Below are 11,222 nucleotides of genomic sequence, written 5' to 3'. Positions count from 1 at the left end.
ATCATGTTAAAGATGTAAAAATCATAATTATTAGCATATGCAAGCAACGTCTAAAACAGAACAAAAATAATAGTTATACTGACATCAATTTTATGAGATAGAATGAATGAGGTAACTTAACTTCTTTAACTTCTTTCATAACTGAGGAAGTGGTTTTAGACTCATAAAAAGAGTAAATTCCATTTGATGTTTTTGTATATGATTCTGATTCTAACAGGCGCCTAATTTTTAGTAATAATTCTATATGATTCTGAACACTGCAAGATGTTGAAGTGTCATTAAACATTTGTAGAAACCATCTGTTAGTCGTATTTTTGACATCCTTATTATTTATCAGAACGAATGTACAAGCTCACAAAAGGCTCAATTATAATCACAAAGGTTGCAAGATAAATCACAGTCTACTTGAATTTTCTTCGCCAACTAATACAATAATTCTCATTAATCATTTGTTACTCTTCTGGTCATTATTATCTGTCTACAAAACTGAGAATTGTCATAAAAAATGTAAGACAAAAGAGTTCCAACATTATTACCAAAACAGGAAACACTCAATTGTCATCTAAAACGTAACTCCGACAAAAAAATTCCCACATTATTGTCAAAATGGGAAACATCAAATTGTGAGTGCCTTCAGCTCTCCAATTATAAAGAATTCTAACTTCACAATTTTCTATATCTAGACTATAACTCTGCAATGAACATTCTTAACAATTTCTATCTAGACACTTAATATACACAACCTGTATCAGCAACCAAAGAAAAATGAAGTAGCTTTTCGAAAGCAGCCTTCGGCCAGTCATGAAAACTTCAGTAAAGCTTTTAGGTCTCTGACAGCTTCATCAATGGCATAAACTATCATCTTCTTTATCTGTTCAACATCACCAAATAAACGTGCTACTTATTTTGATGCATACATCATAAAAGAGACACAATGAAATACAATTTAGAAGCAAACTACCTCAAGCTTATCTTCCCTGGCCTTGTGGTTCTTGGGAAGCTGGCGAAACTCATTAGTTAAACGCAGACACTCATGGATATTTTCCGGAGACACGAAGTCTACCGCAACTTTTGTGCATGACTGTGCAAGGTTTGAGACGGTGATTAGAACAACAGAAACAACTAAGTTATTTCAGAAAATTAGTCCAACATGTATCTGCATATTTTACCTTGAGATTCCTCACTTGATGTGGGCATCCAGCAGGAATAAAGACAGCTTCCCCAAGTTTCTGCTCAAAAGTCCATGGTTCTACACCTAAAAGTCAAGATTCCCATAAGTAACCGATTACAGGCACTGAGAAAATATTGTATGCAATTTCTTTGTACTAACCAAACTCCTCCTTCAGCTTCTTCTTGTGCTCCCATGTCAAATAAAAACATTGGTCATGAATTGGGTGTGCAACCTAGTTAATAAATAACTTGAATTGAGCATCAGGCATAAGAGAATAAGGATAAGCGAAAATGTAAAGTGTTACAATTCTTATACCTGTTCAACTGGAGAACAATAAGTGTGTCTAAATTCTTTTGAGTGTTTTATGAGATATGTTTCTAACTTCTTAGAATCTTCTCTCCGAAAGATATCCCATAGAGCACTGCCTGTTTCCGTTGATTCATTCTCTATAGCAGAAGCGACCTCTTCATGTACATCATTTGGAAAGAACTTTCCATTAATTTCAATAGGACGCTTCTCTATGTCTTTGGATTCTAAAACTACCTTGTTTTCTATCTGTACTTTGTTGTCTTTGAAAGTTCGGCAATTCAGGCTGTCGGTAACCCTCTCTTCATCACACTGCTCTCTCTCATCTTGTACCTTGTGTGCTTCTTTCAACTTTGAAATAACTAAGTGCTGCTCATCAGTTAACATCACCTCTGCTGTATGGGTTAAAATATTGACCTATGACAATTACCAAACAAGAATATAAGCCAATATGTTTCCATTTGAAACCAGTGACATAAGAAATGGGGGAAACTAATATAATCTTGTTCCTTCTCAGCATCTACAAACAAGAAAAGAGAATTCTCATTGAAACTGAGTGTCCAATCCAATGTGCGTTTTAGTAAAGAATGAAGAGTATGTATGTATAATTGTGTGTGTGTAGAAAACTCAAATGAAATGAAATTGGCTAACCACTGCATAAGCAACAACCAAATTACAGACTAAGGAAGCTTGATGCATACCGCATCTGACATATCACAGTGAAGCTTTGTTACAGAGTCGCCTCTACCAAGCTCTTCTTTAATCCCATAGGCAATATAAGTTTTCGGACCCATGTCAGGTTTTAGGACATGGGTTGGCAACTTCGTAGCAAGATTGAGAATTCCGCTCCGAGGATCGCTGTACTCTTGGAATGGCAATGAGCGAATAAACTCATCACAGTGGCGCGGCAAAAGATCTTCAAATTTATCAGAGGGGGGCCAGTCTTTTAGCTTCAGCATCTCTGGCCACAGATTTCTGTATGTTCTTCCCTCAATATAACCTTTGAAAAATGTGTGAGTATCGATTTCTACCTGCATAAATTTAGAAGGGTGAACACTCATTTAATATAGCATGTTGCACGAGACACAAGCTAAAAATATTACACTTGGAATTCAGAAGATGGAAATTGAAGCTCCGCAATACTGACCTCACAATTAGCCAGGCAATCAATGGCTTTCACTTCTGACATCTTTGAACTGACCTCTGAAACCCTATTTTCACATAATGCTCGCCACATTACCATCGGCTTCCAACTCAGACCGGTACCCAGTTTAAGGGCATCACGAACTATAACTGGTTCGCCATTAGCCCAATGCTTTTGGAAAAGTAACAACCCTTCCTTCTGAATGCTACTTGACTCTGAACAGTGCATATTATTGTCACTTATGTCTTCTTTAACAGCTTCATTTCTCAAAGAGGTGTAGCTTGATACTGGTTTTTCTAGCTGAAGAGTTGTGTTTTCATCTTCCCAAATTTTCAGCGTACTGCGAGCTTTGGTTTCCAATTCAGATATCCACCCACTTGGTAGGACACGTTTCAGCTCCAATGCAGCACTGCCACAACCCCCCAACTCCTTTGGTGCACATCTGATGATTCCATCACTCTTAGCATTCCACACATTAGATAGCTTGGTTTGACATTCTGATGTCCTGATATCATTAGACACTGGTAGAGGGTCTCCACCATGCATATAATCATAGCCCCTATTCACATATGAGAACTTCTGCTCCACCCGAGGTGTAATGCTTCCATCACGTATTTCTTGGCAACAACTGAGGCAGAGTTCATAGGAACAATTGGGGCAGCTTCTATGAAGATCAATAATTGAAGTAGCACAATGATCACTGTTCCATGAAAAAAGTAAACATGAGATATTATAAAACTTGTAAAGAATCAAACTAGTATCTTTAGAAAGAGGGCACCAACCAATAGACACGTTCATCGTTGCCACAAAGACTTCGAGGTATTTCCTTCTCAAAAGAAGGTTTTCCTAACAGAAGAGTTTAGTGTTGGTGATTTTTTTCAATGTGATAACACAAAACTTAAAGGAGAAGATTAAAAAACCTAGTATTTTAGCTTCAATCTGCTCCTCTTGACTTTGTTCATGACAGATTTGTTTCAAAAATGGTAGGAGTAAGTTGATCATATAATGCAGATACTGAGCTTGTTCACAATCATTTATGTCCCTGTTAGATGTCTGAAGGTAGATATAAAAAGAAATTAAAAAATTACCTGTGCAGATACAATTATAATATATGAACTTTTTTTTCATCATGGAAATTAATTTAGGGTAGATATCAGAACAAATCAAACCTTAATCATTCCTCTTGCGCGCAAGCAAACATTGCAATTGCAGTTTTTCTGGCAAAACGGGCAACTTGCAGCAATTTCTTCTATTGTCATATCAGGGTACCTGTGTGTAAAAGTCACAAACAGCACTATTTAGTAATGATAAATCCTAAACCACACAAACAAGCACATAATCCTTCAGCATAATTGGTTAATTAAATGTCATACATACCATTTATCCACACACTGCATACAGTACATTTTCGGGCATTTAGTACAAGGCACAAAAAGTGTTCTCTCCTTTTTCATGCATTGATGACAAATTCGGGGCTTTTGTTCAACATCCTGTTCAAGACAATGAGTTAGCATTATCGAAATATGATGTATTACACCATCTCTTTAAGGTGCTGAGAAAGATGGCTACCTTCACATCATTCATTCTTCTCGATCTGGTCCTGGTCTTTGCTCTTAAGAGAACAAGCATTTCTTCATCTTCTAAATCATCAATCAAGAGATCATCTTCATATTTCCTTTTCTTGTTTGAGACAGTAAGCTTTTGTTTCTCACCTCTTCTCTTGCATGGTAGTTTTCTTGTCCTCGGTGAACAAGAATCTTCTTTCGCATCTAACTTTGGTTGTATATTATCAAACATGCAGTTTTCTCGAACCTCTCTCTTCTTTTTAGTCACCCTTAAATTCTTCTTTAAACACATCCTACCTTCTTTCCCTTTCAGTTCGGATTTCTTATCACCATTCTCAGAGATTTCTCCAGCTTTTCTCTTCGATTTTCCGTAAACTTTAGAGCATCTGGACAATTCCGGCTTATCCTCGGTTTTCGATGCTTTTGACCGTTCTTTTCTTGGGACAGCAACCTCCATTGTTACTGCAAAATCAAAATTGAAAATACAATCAAATCATTACAAAATCTCAATACAGATTATCATTCATCTGAGCACTAGCATTCCAATCTTTCATAGAATCTGAACAACAAGTATTATCAGAATAGAACACCAAATCCTATTCCTATATCTATACATACAGCCAGCAAAAATTTACAAACACCTTCATACACAGAGCAAAGGAAGCTGTGAATCAAAGAACCCCCCAATATAAATTCGATGACCATAACGAATCAGCAAGGTAGCAGGTTTTCCAGATATGTTAGACTCTATAAAGAAAACAAGAAACGGACTAATAATGTAACAAATCCATTCTTAATAAATGTATCCCGTTATGAATTCCAGAAAAGAATTGAATACATGTTTTCAGAAGGGAAAATACCTCTCCAGACACCATTTAAAGTCAAACCCAATGGAGTTGACCCGAGTCAAGCCGACAACATCCATTGCTCCCAAAGCATCAAGAAACAAACCAGAGTTCCAATTGCATTCAAAAAAAAAGGGACCAAAACGAAACAACCACAACACTTCGAGTGTACGAGGAATGACGCAGAAATAAATAAAAAAATCCGAATTCATTCACCGCATACAAATTCAATCGAATGAAACAAACCTGATCAGAAATTAATTTAGGTGAAAAATCGATAGAAGCATAACACTCTGCTGCAATCAGAATTGAGAAACCGAACCAATGCGGCGCGATATCTGAAACCAAAATCTGCGAGAAAAACAAAAATCAAAAGATATATTGTGATGATGATGATGACAATATGATTGCGTGAGAAAAACATGAACTCAGGGCTTTAGTTAAAATTGAAAGTGGTCAGCAATGAAACACACCTGTATGAGAAAGTAGAGACAAAATTTTATTTATTTTTGTATATATATTTATTGGGTTGTGAAATTTAGGATTGCGAATGACGGTCCTTTGTTACCAGTGATATTTAAGCACGTGGATCTGAAACCTTTGATATCCTTCGTCCTTTCCCTGAATAAGATACGCATGCATTCGAGGAAGGGAAAGTGGTTTAACCAATTGGATTTCTATAATATATAATATACATTTTTCTTTTCCTATTAAGGATCTCACATCATTTACAATTCATGGATGGGATGGAAAACTCTCCTCAAGTACATTACTATCTGTAACTGTTATTTTAGAACTTTTTAACATTGTGAAAAACCCACGTGTGTTTTCTCTATGATAAAAAAATAATAAATATAAATAATTTATTACGATAAAAAATCATTTTTATCTATTTTAGAGGTATTCTTTTAAATAGTTATTTTAATTTTGAAAATAGTTAAATTTAAAAAGAAAAGTCAAATTAAAAAATAATAATAAAATTTTAAAAAACATAATATTAATAAAATAATTGTTTTAATTTTAAAAACAATTTATTAAGAATAAAATTGAAAAATAAAATGTATATTAGAAAAAAAGTGAATCTTTCTGTATAATGATACGGATAACAACTATTGATTAGTATTATTTACGGGACATAACTATAAATAAAATATATTTGATTTGATAAGTAACAATTTTGAGTGGAATACAACACAAATACATATCTATTTACATCCTCTCCTTTGCAATATTTTGTATAAGTTAATTAATTTCTTCTTACCCTGATTTTATTATATTATTTTCAATATACTATGTTAAACTTTAGTTTAATGTAAGCAAATTTATTATATTTTATTTTAGTAATAGTTTTTCTAAATTTATTAAGTCAATATGTTTAAAAATTTTATTTTCTATTGACACAGCCTAATAAGACTCCTTTTAAAAGAGTAGAAGAGTACATTAAAATATTGAAACAGTCATTTAAAAAACACAAGTTAAAAAAAGAAAGAAAAAAAAAAGACTTTCTTCATGTAAAAGTAAGAGTTTACCAAAACCAAAAACATAATTGATTATACATTATAACTTAATTGATTACGGTTTCATGTATATCTTATATATTAAGACACAATCGATTATGTTTTTAAATCTTTATTAATATTTATATTTTTTATTTATATGATAAAATAATTAATTAATATAATATTATTAAGTTAAAAATCAAAAGAAGATTACTCACATCAATTATATTTAGTATAAACTTTTTATTTAAATATACTCATTCTTTCTTAATTCAATCAACTTCATTTCATATTCTGTTTTTTTTTCACCCTTTCCACCTCATTCCAATTTTTTTACAATATATTTTCATTTATTTATTATTATACATTATTTAAAATTATGTTGTAAAAATAAAAAACATAATATTTTTATTTCAATAAAATGGTTATGAAGTATTTTACTGATTTTTTCCGTTCCAGTTGAAATATATGGGTTGAGTAAAAAAAATTAGAAAATACAAAAAGCATATACTTCAGTTGTTTTTTAGAAATCATAATCAACAAAATTCACGATTTCCATAAATCGAGGTTCCCAATATGCTAGTCAATGTTAATATTTTTTACAAAAACCACTCAATGTTAATTGAGAAAAAATAAAATATAAAATTGGAAAATAAATATTTATATATTATTCCGTTCACATTTATCTTCAGCAGCTAAATAACATGTATTTCCAGTTTGTTTCCCTTTTTGAGCATATATTGCTTTATTCTTTATTCATTGTCGTTGAACATTTGCTTCTTAATTTAAAGCATTTTCATAATAATAATTTGTGTGCCTAATGAAAACTAATTATAATGAAAGAGAAAACAGTTTATATATAGTAAAAATAATTTTATCTTGTCATCCAATAAATTTATCAATTTTTATAATAATTATCTTGAAAAACATCCTTATCGTGATTATTATTGATTGGCATAAAAATTAAACTCATCCCGTTATAATAGTTATAATGATTTGAGCTTTTTAATTGTTTTTTATTTTATTTAACAGACTGATCTTTTCCTTCTGCCATTACTATTTTTCTGATACATTTATAACTTAATGTTCTGGTCAAAAAAATATTTCCTTTAATAAATATAGATATTAGTCTATTTTTAAATGTTAATGTCTTAAATATTATCAAATATTTATTTTATATTTAATATTGATGTTTTATTTAATACTTTAACTTTTTCCAAGAATCATTTAATATTTGCATTTATTACAGAAAATATTAAGAAAAAGGGCGGAGTCATATATACTTATTGATATTATCGAAAGGAAAATGAGATTTTGACAACAACAAAAATTGACAAAATTGACAAATTTTTTATAAATAAGATTAAAGTAAGTTAAATTTTTATTTTTTAATAAAAAAGGTAATAATTTTTTTATTTAGTACTTTGTTAAATTTTGTCAAAAAAAAAAAAAAACTTGTTAATATATATTTTCCTTATCTAAAAGCACAATGCCTAGTTTATCACAGTCATTTCGCATCATCGTGTTTTAATTTTGCCCTAAATATTTTGTTGTTTTTATCCTTTAATATATATACATTATTTGTTTTGAGGTCACTTGTTTCAAAGTAAGTCATTCAAACAATTATCTTTTTTTTTTCTTCTCTTGTTCCAAATATAGTAAAAGATGGTGTTTTTTTTTTTCGCTGATACATTTTTTTTTCATTAACAAAAAGAGCTAACCTAAGCATAATACTAATAGAAGAAATTTATCTGTCATTTTGAATGGTTCCATCATCGGAGTCGGCTCGAGATAAAAGAAGTAAATCACTTATTTTAAACATTCAGTAAGAAAAAGTATATTATTAATATTTCTTTTATTAAATTAATTATAAAATTATATTTAAGAAAAAAGGTTTCAATTTTTTTTACTATTAATATATTTTTATTAAATTAATCAATAAAATTATGTTTTAGAAAAAAAATCAAAAAAAATATTTTATTACTAATATAGTTCTATTCAATTAATTATAAGTTTATGTTTGAAAATAAAATTTAATTAAATTATTATTGTCTGATAATTTTTATTCGTATTCAAAATGATAATTAATGAGTTAAAACTATTTTTAGTAAATTATAATTTTGTTTACGAAATAAATAATGATTAAATATCTTTATTCTTTATCATCAATCTGTATTTTATTTTCTTTTTTTATCTATACGTGAATTCTCTTGTATCTTTTTACTTTCTTCTCTCCTAAAAGTCAAATTTTTTAAGATTTTAGCATATGACATTCCTTGAATCTTATGTCCGTGTTTACCAATTTTTTTCATCATCATTCCTGGTTAGTATGTTTTTTTTTTTATTTGTGTTGTTGTTATTTTTATTTTGTTTTGCATTTGTATTGAAATTTTAAATGCGTTTTTCTTTTGCCCCCTTTTATTTTTTTAGTGTTTTTCGATTTACGGGTTTCTAGAGTTTTTTTTCATATATCTTGCTCATTTACTATCGAGTTGAGAAGAACAATAATTTGTTTGAATTATTTTTATTAGTGATTAATTTTAAAATAAACTCTGCACGTTTGTGAAAAAGTCAAAACTTGAGAAAGAGGAAGATGCTTGAGACTTCAAAATATTACAAGTTTACTATTAAGTTTACTTTCTTGACAACAAAAATCAGGTTTTATTGTTTTAATTCATTCGTTTTATATACTTATTTTTAGTAGTGTTCTGTATATTATAATTTGTTATTTAATGTAAAAAATATACAGAGTATGTGTGTATCTAGGGTGTAGGCAATATATAGGTGGATCTTGTATTGTCCTAACTATTGATGTTATAGTGAAATTTCTAGTGTGGATAGCTAGAGACTGGATGTAGATTCAATTGAATCGAACCAGTATAAAACTTGGTGTCTCTTATGCTATCTTTTCTTTATCTTTTACATTTTGTTAAGTATATCAAACAATATGCATTCTTAAATTCGTCTTATCAATTGATTTAGGATTTCATTTAAAACTGGTTTTAGAGTGAAAAGAACAACAAAAGATTTGCGAAACCAATTCACCTTGCTCTTGGTTGTGAAATATTGGTGCATCAAAACTAACATTATTTTGGTAAGTGGGCTAGCCCTGCAAGTTGCAGGCTTGTGTGGGGCGGACCTATGTAAGTCAATGGGTTCAACATCTCAGCCCACCCTACGTTTTTTTATGCGAGCCTACGGGCCAACCCGCCCTGAATTGACATCTCTACATGGCATTATCTAGTCATGTAGCATTGATATTGTCACGTTTCACATCAGAGATCTGACACATATCAACAAAATTATTTGAAAAAAAAAATTAAAAAAAATATGAAAACCACATATTGACAAGGACATGTCGTTAGCGTCGTTAATATTTTTTTAAAAGAAACCTAATTAAGATATTTTTTCAAAAGTTGTAAAAAATTGAAATTTTTTAAAAGAGACCAAATTATACTTCTACCAAAGTGAGATTCATCTGAGTAATTAAGTTAATAATAAATTATTACGGAATCTTTAAAATATTTAAAAATAATATTCAATGATATAATTATTTATTATCTAATATTTTTAACTTTATTTGATAAATATATTATTTGAGAGGAAGAAAGAGAAATTGATGCAGGAATCTATTTCAAGAAATTCAAACCAATTTAAATTGATAAATTTGAGGAAGACCTGAGATTCCTATCTCCTCGTGAGTAAAGAAATTAAGAAAAAGAATACAAGTCATACTTTTTATTCATAATTTTTATATGTATGTATCATACTTTTTAATCATAATAATATAAATTACATTATTATTATTAATAATGATAACAACAATAATAATAACATTATCAATAATACTAATGTTAAATGTAAAATTAAAGCTATTGAGAAATAAATACAAATTATTATTATTATTATTATTATTATTATTATATTAATAGTGACAATAATTAGATAATAATAATATTTTATTTTATGTAAATTTTAATTAAAAGAGTAAAAATATAACAATTTTATTAATTAAAACATTTTTTTATTCATCACATCTATCAAATCATCAAACACATTTTACAACCTTTACCTCTCTCTACCCCTCTTTCTATATATAACAAATGTTATAAATTGAAATTAAAGAATTATTATCGTTTGGATACATTAACTATCACACCTTTTACCATTAAAAATAGGTAGAAAAGACAGATTTTAATTTCAATATGAAAATTTTGTATAAAAAAATCATATCTCATCAAATAACACAATTATGATCTCAATTTATAAACAAATAGGAATTTGAATTATATTATTATTCCTTACATATTATAGAAACAATGACTCACTTATATAGACGAGTTTCTTACAATTATAATTCAACTATTAACTTCAATCATCAATTTTATTACAGTTAACTTGCAGCTCATACATCTTTTCAATAAGTTGTAACAAAAAAATTATATTTTATCAAAGATCAAGAATTATCTTCCTTTTTTTTCCTCTAAAATTTTTACTACCATGATGATTTATCTTTTCAAAATTTAAACAAAGGTCTCCACATAGATGCAAATATGTTATTATTTTTTATTTGATTGAATTACTTTGCTTTTTTTTTTCTTTAATTTATTGGATCTGGTTCTCCATTATTAAAAATAAAAGTTCAATTTCATATTTTATTTATCGAAAGATCTCTAATATTCTGATCGCAAA

General features: G+C 29.2%; 1 protein-coding gene across 3 annotated transcripts; it reads right to left on the bottom strand.

Annotated features, from left to right (window-relative positions):
- Nucleotides 1–410: 410 nt before the first annotated feature.
- Nucleotides 411–5,640, bottom strand: LOC114179197 (lysine-specific demethylase JMJ26-like). Of its 3 annotated transcripts, XM_028065445.2 has the most exons (14): nt 5,505–5,640; nt 5,278–5,382; nt 4,191–4,648; nt 3,999–4,111; nt 3,791–3,890; nt 3,542–3,674; nt 3,404–3,467; nt 2,625–3,321; nt 2,179–2,508; nt 1,487–1,894; nt 1,331–1,403; nt 1,170–1,255; nt 962–1,081; nt 411–871 (listed from the first exon to the last, which is right to left on the bottom strand). In XM_028065445.2, the coding sequence occupies exons 3-14, from the start codon at nt 4,641–4,643 to the stop codon at nt 800–802; spliced, it is 2,649 nt and encodes an 882-aa protein (XP_027921246.1). In that variant the 5' UTR covers nt 4,644–4,648; nt 5,278–5,382; nt 5,505–5,640; the 3' UTR covers nt 411–799. The 3 variants fall into 3 exon arrangements, with proteins under 3 accessions (XP_027921246.1, XP_027921244.1, XP_027921245.1); XM_028065443.2 differs by lacking the exon at nt 5,505–5,640 and having other exon boundaries at nt 5,278–5,487; XM_028065444.2 differs by lacking the exon at nt 5,505–5,640 and having other exon boundaries at nt 5,047–5,485.
- Nucleotides 5,641–11,222: the final 5,582 nt, after the last annotated feature.

Source organism: Vigna unguiculata, chromosome 3, assembly GCF_037176805.1.
Source record: "Vigna unguiculata cultivar grain cowpea cultivar isolate G323 ecotype 2 chromosome 3, ASM3717680v1, whole genome shotgun sequence".
NCBI classification, from domain to species: domain Eukaryota; kingdom Viridiplantae; phylum Streptophyta; class Magnoliopsida; order Fabales; family Fabaceae; genus Vigna; species Vigna unguiculata.
Note: the sequence above shows the minus strand (reverse complement) of the source record. Positions and strands in the feature narration are given on the sequence as shown.